This window comes from Notamacropus eugenii, chromosome 6, assembly GCF_028372415.1.
Source record: "Notamacropus eugenii isolate mMacEug1 chromosome 6, mMacEug1.pri_v2, whole genome shotgun sequence".
In the NCBI taxonomy this organism is placed as follows: domain Eukaryota; kingdom Metazoa; phylum Chordata; class Mammalia; order Diprotodontia; family Macropodidae; genus Notamacropus; species Notamacropus eugenii.
This window is the reverse complement of record NC_092877.1, coordinates 197178479-197192838: the sequence shown is the minus strand read 5'-3', so window position 1 is coordinate 197192838 and position 14360 is coordinate 197178479. Positions and strand designations below refer to the sequence as shown.

At 37.4% G+C, this 14360-nt stretch overlaps 1 protein-coding gene across 11 annotated transcripts in view; it reads right to left on the bottom strand.

Annotated features, from left to right (window-relative positions):
* The window catches only part of TMEM182 (transmembrane protein 182), a 116215-nt gene that overhangs the window by 70982 nt on the left and 30873 nt on the right, over window positions 1-14360 (bottom strand). For 10 of the 11 annotated variants that reach the window (XR_011969830.1, XM_072621740.1, XM_072621739.1 and 7 more), the window contains 2 exons: window positions 14198-14297; window positions 11071-11169 (listed from right to left, as the gene is read on the bottom strand). Coding sequence is in view for 9 of the 11 variants with exons in the window: in XM_072621740.1 (XP_072477841.1) it covers window positions 11071-11169; window positions 14198-14297 (199 nt within the window). In the remaining 2 variants the exon portion in view is untranslated. Of the gene's footprint in view, window positions 1-11070; window positions 11170-14197; window positions 14298-14360 lie in introns of those variants that run through there. The other variant, XR_011969831.1, reaches the window with a different exon arrangement.

Sequence of the window (14360 nt, the reverse complement as noted above, 5' to 3'; positions counted from 1 at the left end):
CAACCTGTGATTTAATTGATAGTGTGAGTTCCCTTTATGAATGAAGTTCAGTAACTTTTAATCTTAAAGAATTGCCTAAAGTACTGAAAAATTAAATAACTCACCCAGAGTCACACAAGTATGTATAATGGGTGGGGCTTGAAAGCAGGTCTTCCTGATACATGAGGTAGACCAACTTTCTATCTACTAATTCACAGATACCTCTGTCACTCTCTCCTAATTTGCATTATATTTGGAATCAAATTTTAATTGCTTTTTGGGTTGCTTAAAACTGTCGTATCCATTGGTGCTTCTTCCTACACATAACATTTTGCATGAGTTTGTTTAATTGGTAGAGAAAAATAGCTGTTTCTTGAATAACTGTTATACTTATTAAACAAAGAACAGTAGAATTAGAAAAGACTTCAGAGCTCATCTAATCCAATCCGTACCTAAAGCCTAAATCCTTCCTACAGCATCCCTGAGCAGAGATCAACCAGTTACTACTTAAATGCTGAAGAAATCACTATCTCTAAAAGTAACCTATTCAATTTAAAAATATTTCTGATTGTCAAAAACTCACTTCTCATATATTGAGCAATGCCTCTCTGTAATTTCTATTATTCCATTATTATTATCCACATAATAATAATGATAATTAACAACAATAATAATATAGTTAGCATTTATATAGCACCTACTAGATGCCAGGTACTGTGCTAAGTAAGCTCTTTACAAATATTCTCTCTTTTAATCCTTAGAATACCCTTGTGAGGTAGGTATTTTGTCATCATTTTACAGCATAGGAAACTGAGGCAAATAGAGGTTAAATGATTTGTCTAAGCTATTAAGTGTCTGAGATTGAATTTCAACTCAAGTCTTCTTGAATCCAGGCCCAACATTCTATCCACTTTGCTATCTAACTGAAAAGCTGCTAAATAACTTACCTACATCATACAGAACGATGTACTAAAACCATGTCTTCTGACATGAAATCTAATACTCTTTCCATTATACCATGTGGAGTCATGTCACTCCCATCTTGTATTTCTAATCAGTTAAAGAGAGAGAGAGAGAGAGAGAGAGAGAGAGAGAGAGAGAGAGAGAGAGAGAGAGAGAGAGAGAGAAGATTTGATAGAGAAAAGAAGAAGAAGGAGGAGGAGGAGGAAATAGAGGAGGAGGAGGATCTGGTTTCTAGTGGTTTTACTACTAATCAGTTGGCACAGTGGATGCGGTACTTAACTTTCTGTGCCTCAGTCTCCTTTTCTGTAAAATGAAGAAATTGGACCAGATCTCTACAATACCTTCCAACTCTAAAATGCTATTCATTCCAAAATAATTGTTTCAGAATAGAGTAGGATACTGTTATTTTTAGCCTGTTTCAATACTAGCAAACTGAAGCATATTATTTGCAAAGACTAGGGAGGACACAAGGGCATGCTGCAAATAATTTGCCATGCTTATGTACTCTCATTTTTGCAAATAATCCCTTTAGCTTTGCCAATGATAAGTCAGCCCATACATAATGTTCTCCAAAGAGAACATAAAACTCACAAAGTGATTATGGAGCTAAGTAATACAGTGCAAGATTATACGCATTGTGACATTATTTAAGAGTAACAAGATTCACAGAATATTTAATTTCAATTAGACAGTACAGTTTTAGAATGGCATGTAAATGCTCTTCACAGGTAAAGTGAAAAGCAAATCACACACAATCGAAACATAAGGTCATATGTCTGGGTATGCGGTGGCAAAAAGAATAAAGTCAGTCTATGCACTTATTTCTCAGGTAGAGTTCTGTTGTCACAACAAAATGTTCTTCACCTTCCCAGCATTCCTGAGAGTTCTGAATACGGATTTGATGAAGTTGCTGTAAGTGATGAAGGAGTTACTTATGTGCGTGCCAGAGATGGGTCTGATTATAAAAAATGTGGAATATAGTTTTGTCATTAGATCCAAAAAATGACATAGTAATTATACGTGGAGCTACATAATAATTCTAAGTATAATTGCAGTGCAATTTCTTCTGACATGTATTTACTATCCATCTACACTATAATTATTATGCATGGATTATGTTACCTTGTTTTTCACACTCTCCACTATTCCTTTTAGGTAAAGACTTTTTTCCCCCAATATTGAGACTTCCATTCTAACTGTAAACTCTATACAATACCTCTCCTGCACGTAGACCTCAACAAATTATTAATTATAATATTAATAATCATGATAAAAATAATAATAGCATACATAGCCAACTCTCTGGGGCTGCAACCCTTCATTATTTTAGAGTTTGCTTATAAAAGGAAAACTGGCATGCAAGTGGTGTCTTTTTTTTTAATAACAGGAAAGCATTCGTCCTATTCTTCCCCATTCATCCTCTCAGTGAGAGAGTTCACACCATATCCACGTTTATGGAAGTAGACTCTAATTAGTGTATGTAAGGAAATTTCATGTGTTCTCACAATAGGGTAGGGAATCATCCTCCATATATTTGAAGAGTATACAGATAGAGATAGAGAGATATGTAGATATATGTATATATATATATATGTATGTATATATAGATATAGATAGGTGTGTGTATGTATACCAAAGCCACAGTGACAGAAAAAAAAAAAATAGAATGTGATGAGGCAGATAGAGCACCCAAACTTATATGTCATCTTTTTCCTCTTTTTAATCTGTTTCTAATTTTTCTCCTTTTAGTCTGTTCCTATGATTTAGTCAGGCAGCTAGGTGGCACAGTGGATACAATGTGGAGTCAAGAAGACCTGAGTTCAAATCCACCCTCAGACACTTCCAAGTTGTGTGACCTTGGGCAAGTTACTTAATCCTGTTTGTCTCATCTATAAAACACGCTAGGGAAGGAAATGGCAAACCACTCCAGTATCTTTACTAAGAAAATTCCAAATAGGCTCGAGAAGAATCAGCAATGAATGAAAAATGACACAACAACAATATCAAAAATCTTGTCTCCTATAACTACTATGAGATCATAAAGCTTGTTTTATTTATCAGTGTAGAATAGTGAAAAGAGCAGTGACATGAAAATGGAAGGTGAAAATGATTCTCCAGGGAATCAAAGATGCTATCTAGATTTATAACTTATTTCTACACTTCAGGTTTACAGATTAAGTATCTTTGGTTAGAAGGAAAAGAGGACCAAGAAGCTTCTGTGGCATTGGATCACTCCTGGTATTTTCTCTCCAGTGTGTAATGGGATCAACAACCTGAATTCCCAGACCAAAGAAGGTAGGAAGGAATTAGAGTTGACAAGAGGAGACTAAGAGATAGGTGAGGGGAGATAAAATTGTTGTTGAGTCATTACAGTCTCATCTGACTATGAATTGATTTGGGGATTTCTTGGCACAGATATGGGAGCAGATTCTATTTCTTTCTCTAGTTCATTTTACAGTTGAGGAAACTGAAGCAAACAGGGTTAAGTGACTTATATAAGGTCATACAGCTAACAAATATCTGAGGCTGGATTTCAACTCAGATCCTTCTGTCTCACAGCTGGCATTCTATCCACTGAATTGCCTAACTGAATTGTATCTCCCCCTTCCCTTTACCTAGAGTTAAGATAGCTAACTCTTCCTTTAATTTAATTCTTCATCTTTTGTAGCAAAGCTAAACCACATTCAGCTTACAGAAAAGTTCTTGCATAGTGAAATTATTTGAGAGTGGAGAAAATCAAAGAAGGGATTTTGTAGCAAGAATATATTCTTGGGGGGTGGAACCAAGATGGTAGAGTAGAAAGATGCACATATACTAGCTTTCCCCCCACAGCCCATAAAATACCTGTAAAGAAAGACTCTCAACAAATTCTAGAGCAGCAGAAGACACAGAACAACAGAGTGGAGAAGATTTTCAACCCAGGGTGACCTGAAAGGCCAACGGGAAACGTCTGTCACACTGGATGCGAAGTGGAGCACAGCTCGGCTTTGGCCGTGTGGCATGGCTTGGCTCTGGGAAGAGGATGTCAGCAGGCCTCGGGGGTGGAATCTCCAGTCCCAGTAGCAGTGATTTGCAGTTTCCTTAACCCACAGGTGCCAAAGGTCAGTGATAGGGTTATTTCAGCTGGCCAAGAAGGGAGAAGGGCCTTCCCATAGCTCCAGCCTCAGGCTGCAGTCCACAGAGGTCCCATTGGGCAAGCAGCAGCAGTTCCCACAGCAGTCTGCATCCATTGTTGGATCATAAAACCCCTGGGGGCACTGAGCAGCCCATTCTTACCTCAGCCCTGTGTAGAGGCCTTGCAGCAGCTGATCTTTATCTCACACTGAATGGTGGCCCTGCCCCCGCAGCTTATCTGAATCCCAAACCCCCAGTGTTGGCTTGGCAGGACTGGAGGCAAGGTGGTTTTGAAGAGGAAACTCTGCTAAGATTCTGGGCAAAAAATCTCTCCCTGTTCCCAGACCAGTGTACACGCTTGATTGTGCCACCTTGGAGGAACTGAGATCTTACAGATTCCCAGAGTATACCCAACTCTTAACAAAGGACCCAAAAGTCAAGTAACTGATTGGGAAAACACCCACAAAAGGGAAAAAAATAAGACTATAGAAGGTTCATTTCTTGGTGAACAGATATCTTCTCCCATCCTTTCAGATGAGAAAGAACAATGCTTACCATCAGGGAAAGACATAAAAGTCAAGGCTTCTGTGTCCCAAACAGCCAAAATAAATATTCAATGGTCTCAGGCCATGGAAGAGCTCAAAAAGGATTTTGAAAATCAAGTAAGAGAGGTGGAGGAAAAATTGGGAAGAGAAATGAGAGTGATGTAAGAAAATCATGAAAAGTGGGTCAACACCTTGCCAAAGGAGATCCAGAAAAAGGCTGAAGAAAATAACACCTTTAAAAATAGGCTAACTCAATTGGTAAAAGAGGTTCAAAAAGCCAATGAGGAGAAGAATGCTTTAAAGAGAAGAATTAGACTAATGGAAAAGGAGGTTCAAAAGCTCACTGAAGAAAATAGTTCTTTCAAAATTAGAATGGCACAGAGGGAGGCCAATGACTTTATGAGAAACCAAGAAATCACAAAACAAAACCAAAAGAATGAAAAAATGGAAGATAGTGTGAAATATCTCATTGGAAAAACAACTGACCTGGAAAATAGATCTAGGAGAGACAATTTAAAAATTATGGGACTACCTGAAAGCCATGATCAAAAAAAGAGCCTAGACATCATCTTTCAAGAAATTATCAAGGAAAACTGCCCTGATATTCTAGAACCAGGGGGCAAAATAAATACTGAAAGAATCCACAGATCACCTCCTGAAAGAGATCCAAAAAAAGAAACTCCTAGGAACATTGTGGCCAAATTCCAGAGTTCCCAGGTCAAGAAGAAAATATTGCAAGCAGCTGGAAAGAAACAATTCAAGTATTGTGGAAATACAATCAGGATAACACAAGATCTAGAAGCTTCTACCTTAAGGGATCAAAGGGCATGGAATATGACATCCCAGAAGTCAAAGGACCTAGGACTAAAACTAAGAATCACGTACCCAAAAAAACTGAGTATAATATTTCAGGGGAAAAAATGGTCTTTCAATGAAATAGAGGACTTTCAAGCATTATGGATGAAAAGAACAGAGCTGAAAAGAAAATCTGACTTTCAAACACAAGAATCAAGAGAAGTATGAAAAGGGAAACAGCAAAGAGAAATCATAAAGGATTTACTAAAGTTGAACTGTTTACATTCCTACATGGAAAGACAATAAAAACAATATTTGTAACTCTTGAAACTTTTTTCAGTATCTGGGCAGTTGGTGGGATGACACACACACACACACACAGAGCACAGGGTGATTTGAATAGGATGGGATAATATCTTCAAAAAATAAAATTAAGGGGTGAGAGAAATATATTGGGAGGAGAAAGGGAAAAATGGAATGGGGCAAATTATCATAAAAGTGGCAAGTAAAAGACTTTTCAGTGGAGGGAAAAAGGAAGGAGGTGAGAGAAAAACATGAAGCTTACTCTCATCACATTCAACTAAAGGAAGGAATAAAATGCACACTCATTTTGGTATGAAAACCTACCTTAAAATACAGGAAAGTGGGGGACAAGGGGATAAGCAGGGTGGGGGGGATGATGGAAAGGAGGGCAATGGGAGGAGGGAGAAATTAGAAGTCAACACTCTTGGGGAAGGATAGGATCAAAAAAGAGAGTAGAAGAAATGGGGAGCAGGATAGGATGGAGGGAAATATAGTTAGTCTTACACAACACGACTATTATAGAAGTCATTTGCAAAACTACACAGATATGGCCTATATTGAATTGCTTGCCTTCCCAGTGGGGATTGGTGGGGAGGGAGGGAGGTAGAGAAGTTGGAACTCAAAGTTTTAGGAACATCTGTTGAGTATTGTTCTTGCATACAACTAGGAAATGAGAAATACAGGTAATGGGGTACAGAAATTTATCTTATGCTACAGGACAAAAGAGAAGATGGGTATAGGAGAAGAGAGGGATGTTAGAAGGGAGAGCAGATTGGTGATAGGGGTAATTAGAATGCTCGGCATTTTGGGGTGGGGGAGGGGAGAGATGGGGAGAAAATTTGGAACTCAAAATTTTGTGGAAATGAATGTTGAAAACAAATAAATAAATAAATGAAAAGCAAAAAAAAGAATATATTCTTTATTTTTTGTCAAAATATACTGAGAAAAAGAGAAAACCAGATATGGCTATTGGGATTTCCAAAATAAAATTGTACTTCCTTGTATTCTCCATAAACCTGAGTTGAGGTAATTATCTTGGTAACCCAGTTTCCCGAACTAATGTCAATCCTGTTTTTCAGTCATTTACCTAGAGTCATTTACCTTCACCGTTCTGACTCATAGTTGGTTAGTAGAGACCCTCTCTGGACTTGCTGACTAGTCCCACTCCTCGACATAAAGGTAATAGATACCATCACTGCACATAGTATACACTCAACAAAAGCTGAGTGATTAAGCAAGTTCTTTGGCTAGTGCATTTTCATTTTGCAGCAGAAGCCTCACAGGAAAATATAACAGAGACAAATAAGAATGGGGCAGGGCAGAGACTGGGAGTGATTGATGAGGCCATAGTTAGAGAAAGAGGAAAAGGGATGATTTAGATACAGAAATCCTGCAGAGTGGGCAGGGAAATGGGGCTGTCATGAAGGAGCTGGGCCGGGGCAAGGGAATGATTCAAATTTTCTGAGTTCAGGCTAGGGCTGGAATTAGAGCTAAAGACTAAAGGAAGCAGGGTGTAGCTGAGTCATGGAAAACATAATTCAGAATCCTTGGCTTTCAACTCAAATGACCTGAAAAATCATAAGGACTAGGGTCAAATAGGTGAAAGTCTGCTAAATTGTGATAATATGGTGACATAAAAATCTATTTATTTAGGAGTGAAAATTTCCCACCCATTATGGAAAAGAGGTAATATAATAGGGAGATAATGTTGGATAGTATAAAGAGCATTAAAATAATGAATAAATGACTGAAGAAAGAAGGAAGGAAAAGAAAGGGGAGGGAGGGAGGGAGAGAGAGAGAGAGAGAGAGAGAGAGAGAGAGAGAGAGAGAGAGAGAGAGAGAGAAAGTGCTGAATGTAGGAGTCATGTGATATTTGGCAAATCATTTAATGTATCTGAGTCGCAGTACCTGTAACTGTGAAACAAGATCTCCTGACTACCTCACAAGGATTGTTGTGGCAACTGAATGAGCTCATGTACATAAAACCACCAAGTGGTAAGGGGCTATAAGAAATGTTTATCAAGGTGCTTCTGTTCAGTTGTTTTCAATTGTGTCCAACTCTTTATGACCTCATTTAAGGCTTACAGGTAGAGATAATGGAACAGTTTGTCATTTCCCTCTCCAACTCATTTTATAGATGAGAAAAGTGAGGCAAATAGGGTTAAGTGATTTGTCCAAGGTCAATTATGTGACCTTGGTAGTAAGTGTCTGGAGCCAGATTTGAACTCAGGAAGAAGAGTCTTCCTGACTCCAGGTCTAGCTCTCTACCTACTACACTACCTGCCTTATCATACAGTAGGACACTTTATAAAAGTTGGTGGTTGTGTGACTTTGGATAAATTATTCTGGAACATAGAAATGCTTTCAGTAGTCTTTTGTGGTTTTTTTGTAAGGATAATAGAAAACTGACATGATTTGGGAAAAAGTGTACCAGATTTGGAATCAGAGGGTCCGAATTCAAATCTTGCCTCCACTACTGTTTTTTTTTGTTTTTTACTTGCATTATTTCTACTTTCACAATATTTTTCATATTTCCCCTTGACACACAGCCATAAACACAGCTACTGCCCTCATTCAGAATTTGACCACCTCTAGCCTAAACTATTAAATAAATTCTGATTGATCTCCTTTCTTCAAGTCTCTTTCCCTATTCCAATTTATCCTCCACTCAGCATGCAGCATCACCACTATTACCCTCCCTCATTCAATAACCTCCAGTAGCAACCTGTTGCTTCTGGGATCAAATAAAAAAAATGTTCTGTTTGACCTTCAAAAACTCTTCATAACCTGGCCCCTTTTCAATCTTTATAATCTTTTTTCTACTTTATTCCCCACCATAAACTCTTACAATCTCACTGCACAGACCTATTTGTTGCTCTTTATGTTCTCTATCTCCTCTCTCTCTGCCTTTGCACTGGCAGGTCCCCATACCTAGCATGCTTTCTTGTTTCCCTGGTTTCCTTCAAGTCTCAGATCACATTTGACTTTCTGCAAGATACTTTTCCCTTTTAATTCAAGTGAGTTTCTCTCTGATAAGACCTTCAATCTACTATATGTATACAAATACATACGCATATATTTGTATGTTGTATGTATCTCTTCTGATTTATAACATGAACTACTTGAGGGCAGGGACAATTGTCTTTCTTTTTATTCACAGAACGTAGCACAGTGCCTCTCACCCAGTAAACACTTCATAAATGACTGTTGATTGATTGTATGGCCTAGGGCATAAGTCACTTAAGCTCCCTGGGCCTCAATTTCCTCATGTGTAAAATGAGAGATCTGGACTAGATGACCTCCTGATCCCTTCCATCTCTATATCCATTGCCTTGTGCTCTCAGTCCTCCTCTCTATCATCATCTAACTTATGAATAGATATACTATTTAGCTTGGTGGTGAAATGGATAGAGTGTAGAGCCTGACGTCAGGAACAGCTAAGTTAAATCTGGCCTCTGACACTTCCTAGCTGTGTGATCTCAGGCAAGTCACTTAAACCTGTTTGCCTCAGTTTCCTCATCTGTAAAATGAACTGGAGTAAGGAATGGCCACAACTCCAGTATCTTTGCCAAGAAAATTCCAAATAGGGTCATGAAGAGTCAGAGCAAACATGGAGCAGGACAAAGATGTCTCTGTTCAAGGGTAAAAATAATAATATTGAAAGGAGAAAAAGCAAAGATGAGAGTCTAAATTTAAAAAAATGTTCCCCAGTTTCCACAACAGGGTACTTGCCAGCTCCCTGAGCCCCTACTTTGCTATTGATTGCAATAACCTTATAATTCATGATCCTGAATAGAAACTCTACTCTTCTCCCTGAACTAGACTGAAAACATTGAGTTGACTGGGATTGCAAATCCTTATAGAGGAAACTTATAAGATGTGCCACAGGTTCCAAGTGCTGAGGCTATACTCTGGTGGCATATTAGATGGTCTGGGATATATAGCTCTTTTAGACCATGGAAAGTATCTGTTTTATACTGAGACAAGAAGAAATATCTGTGCGATTATCTTTGTATAAAGTCTAATGTAGCATGGCAAACAAATGGGCCTTTAATAAATCCTTCCATATTGACTTACTTAGACAATGTGACTACTTACTATAGTGACCTTGGAGTGGGGTACCTTCTAAGTGTAATACTTTCTGGTCAGGCCTCTACACAATTACTCAGTGATTCAACCTCTAAAACCTGCTTAGATGAGTAACTATTGATACTTTGGCCTATCCAGAGAATAATTTATGCCAAGGATAGATGGCTTGTGATCCTTCAGAACTGTGCATACAATGCTTGAAGCAAGGATGAGATTAAAAAAAAAAAAAAGAATTGACATTAAGTATTGTATTGATGCTATCATGAAATGCAGTATTGTGTCCTTTGATAGAAAACTGACATCTTAGTGTGGAGACAAAACTGATTTTACATACAAATGAATAAATGGATGGATAATATAAACATTTGTCAAGTCTATTCAGTATAAAAGTGAATTAGGCATTAAAATTTCGAAAATAAAAATATTGTGGCCTTCATTGATGACACTGGTGAATTCTGGCTCCTACCCTTGGTCAGGCTGACCAGCCTTGATTTATGCATTGGTTGAATCAGGCTGACAGTATAGGAGACCGAGCAAGTTTCTACACTTTCTCTGAAACTCACTAAATGAGATTATGTAGACACAAAGGAAGCTACATAAGTATTTCTTCTAGTTAATTATTCTGAGAATCAACTGGGATAAGTTATGCAGTTTGCAACAATCTTTTAGAGGTAAGGTAGAAAAACATCACTTTTATGAGTAGCCAAAGTAAAAACTATAAAATAAATTCAAAAACTTGAAATTTCTATTAAATAAGCCATCTTAATTTGGGGGTGAATTTTTGAGTATTCTTAAAATTTTATTTATTTTTTAAGAGAAGCCATTTTTCCTACTGTCAAAACATTTTAAAATAATTTTAATTTTTTGATAATAGAAAATAGCAAAAGAATGCTATTAGATTTTGAGGTGGAGGAGAACTCAGAGATCATTTAGTCTAAACTCCCTATTTTACAGATGGAAAAGCAGAGGTTTAACAAGGTAAAATATTTTGTCCGATGTGACTCACTCAAGTAGTAAGTTGTAGAACTAGGATCTGAGTCAAGGTCCTCTGATTCCATATCCTGAAATCCTCCCACAGCCGTTATGAGAAGACCCAAGAATCTGTTAAATGTCATTCCATACACATATCACTATGTTTGTGATCTTTTTATGGGGGGGGAGAAAATGCTTAACTTCAGCTCATTAAGTGATTTTTTAAAATGAACCACAATCTCTTTGATCCCACTTTAGTCCAGGTAAATTATTCTTTAGATCAAGTATTCCAAGAAAGTGAAGTACTTACTGACTGCAGAGTCATAGGAGGTCGAATTGTGCTCATCTCTCAGGAAGGGATACGGGGAGAGGTAAGCATGTGTACAGTTCTTAGATGGTGATTGATTTGCTAGAAATGAATTTTTTAAAAGTCTCTGTTATTGAGAAGCTGAGATGTTCTTGTTTATAATAAAGAGTGGCTTTGAGGGGGCATAAGAACTGTGATTACACAAAGTAAAGTAGAGAATTAAAGCAATTATACAAGAAATCCTAGACACACACACACACACACACACACACACACACACACACACACTATTATTTGGAGGGGGGATAAAGGGTTTGGAAGAATGTTTCATCTAGATTTCAGCATTGTTTACTCAACATTATCTGTTCCTCCAGACATTTATATTCAATATGTCTCAAACTGAATATCTTTTCCCTCAAACCTTCACTTTTTTTTTGTTTGTTTTGTTTTGTTTTTGGAGGAGGCAACTGGGATTAAATGACTTGCCCTGAGCCACACAGCTAGCAAGTATTCGAGGCCAAATTTGAACTCAGGTCCTCCTGACTCCAGAGGCAGTATTCTATCCACGGTGCCATCTAGCTAACCCCTTGCTTCTTTCTAACTTTCCTATTACCAGCAAAGGTACTACACCAAGCTCCTAGTCAACCAGAGTAACAACCTGGGTTTCATCCTCAACTCCTCACTCTTTCTCTCCACCACAACCCCAAGTCTAGTAAGTGTCAGGGCCTATTGATTTTAAATTCATAACATATCTCCTCTACAAGTCTTTCTCTCTTCTGACACTGCCATTACCCTGGAGCTGGCCTTCTACCACTTCTGCACTATTATAATACCATGCTGGTTGGTTTCCCTGCTACAAGTCTCTCCCCACCCCAATATGTCTTCCACTAATCCTGTTAAGTTGATTTTCCTAAAATGAGCAGGTCATTCCATCCCTCCCCCTCATTCAATAAACTTCAGCGGACTGAAGGTAAACTCATGGAATCTATAATTCTCTCTATTCCTCTCAGTGCCAAATGTAAAATCCTCTGTTTGGTTTTCAAAGCCCTTCATAACCTAATCCCTTCCTATCTCTCCATTCTTCTTTTATCTTACTCCCTTGCAATGACACTGGCTTAGTTGCTGTTTCTCCCACACAACACTCCATCTTCTGACTCTGAATTTGCCCTGTCAGTCATATCTAGAATGAATTCCTTCCTTATTTCAGTTTCTCTGGTTTCCTTCAAGTCTCAGCTAAAATCTCATCTTCTTGAAGAAACCTTTCCCAATGTTCCTTAATCTTAGTGCCTTCCCTCTGAGATGACCCCCAATTTATCCTGTATATGTCTTATTTGTACATAGCTACCTACATGTTTTTCCCATTCATTCTTCATATCAAAAGAGCTTAGTGCAGAGCCTGGCACATACCAGGCTTGCTAGGTGAATTACTATTTCAATAAATACTAAATCAATTACAATTCCATTCAGCTAGGGAATTGTTTCACTGGACACAGTCTTCAGAATGGAGACAGATCTTTCTATTTCCATCAACATTAGAAGAAAACCTTGAGTATTCAGATCAGCTAACCAGAACCGTCCTTTTACATGGCTTTTTTATCTCCATTTCTAGAAAAGATGACATTGAAAAGAAAATTAGTTCCCATTTATTATTATTTGTTTGTTTAGAGACACGACTTACAAAGAAGTTATGATCTGAAAACCTTACATTCCCTCTAAACATTCATTTCTAAAAATACAAAAGAAGGGGACCAACGTTCACTACTGAGGGAAATGCAATTGTCTATATGTCATTTCCCATATTATCGACATAAAACATAATTTGATTTTGTTCTCTAAGTATAAGGCAACATGACTCTCCCCAAATTCTACTCAACTCTGTCAAAGATCTTTTGAAAGTCCAAATGTAACATGCTAACTGATTCACTTTTATCCATATTACCCCTTCAAAGAACTCTCTTAAGGGGCAGCTAATGGCACAACAGATAGAGTGCAGGGTCTTGAATCAGAAAAATTCTCTTTCAGAGTTCAAATCTGTCCTCAGACACTGTGTGACCCTGGGAAAGTCACCTGTTTGCCTCAGTTGTCAAATAAGCTGGACAAAAAAAATTACAACCACTTCAGTATCTCTACCAAGAAAACCCTAAATGGGGTCATGTTGGACATGACTAAATAAAGACTGAACACAAAAGTCTCTTAAAATAAACTTTATTCTTATGGAAACTATCTTGCGTTCCCCCTCAAAATAAATTAGTTTGCTAAAGTGTTCAGTTATTCTGCCCTTGAATATAGATTTCACATCTTTGCTTGGTATGGAAATAACTTTCCTTGCTGTGTCTCCCAAAATTTATTATTATAGACACAGCAAGAGAAGTTCTCAATCATTATCAAGAAAAATGAACATTCTTCAAGTGACTGTTTTTACCTTGATGCCAATTGACCATAAAGCAAGATGTTGTTGTTTTTTTTTTAATAAATCAATATCTGAGCTAACATAAATCATATGATATACATTTTCAGGGGAAAGGGTCATGGCAGTCTGCCTTAGTAGGGTCATGAAAATATCTTATGTACATTTCAAAACTATGTTTACATAAAAGGAAATTTATCCATTGATTTATCATGCAATATAGTTGAAACAAGTTTCATGTCTCTGCTACTATTGCTTATAGGATTTTAGTACATATACTTAAACAAAATTTTCAGATTTGGATATAAACCGGTAAACTCTCCCTTCTAGAATTCCCAAAGTTATAAGGTTTTAAAGGGCTACAATCAAAAGAAGTTCGACTTTCAAGATAATGTTCATAACAGATACTTAGGGAGAGGGAAGTTAAATTGCCCCTAGTTGGATGGTGACTATATGGTATTAAGTTTCATATTATCTACTACCAGTCACCTTTTACATACATACATACACACACACACACACACACACACACACACACACAACCTAAATTTATTTTCCAGACAGTTGTACAACTATATTGCCCAATAAAACTATCCCCCAAAAGCACTGGAAAGGCAATGACTTCAGATGCTATAATAACTTAATGAAATATTCATGTTATTCTACATTGAAGTTGTTCATTTTTTTTAATAAAAGAAGAAAATGAAATTAAATCTCACTTACTGTACCAGAATTTCCAAATGTTGGCTGTGTTTTCCTCAGCAACTCCACTAAACCAACATCTCCAGAAGAAACCTTCATGGTGGAAGGTGACATTCTCTACCTGCCCAAAACATAAAAATCATATTATTGGATAGAAAGCAACCAACCTTAGTCACATTCAGCC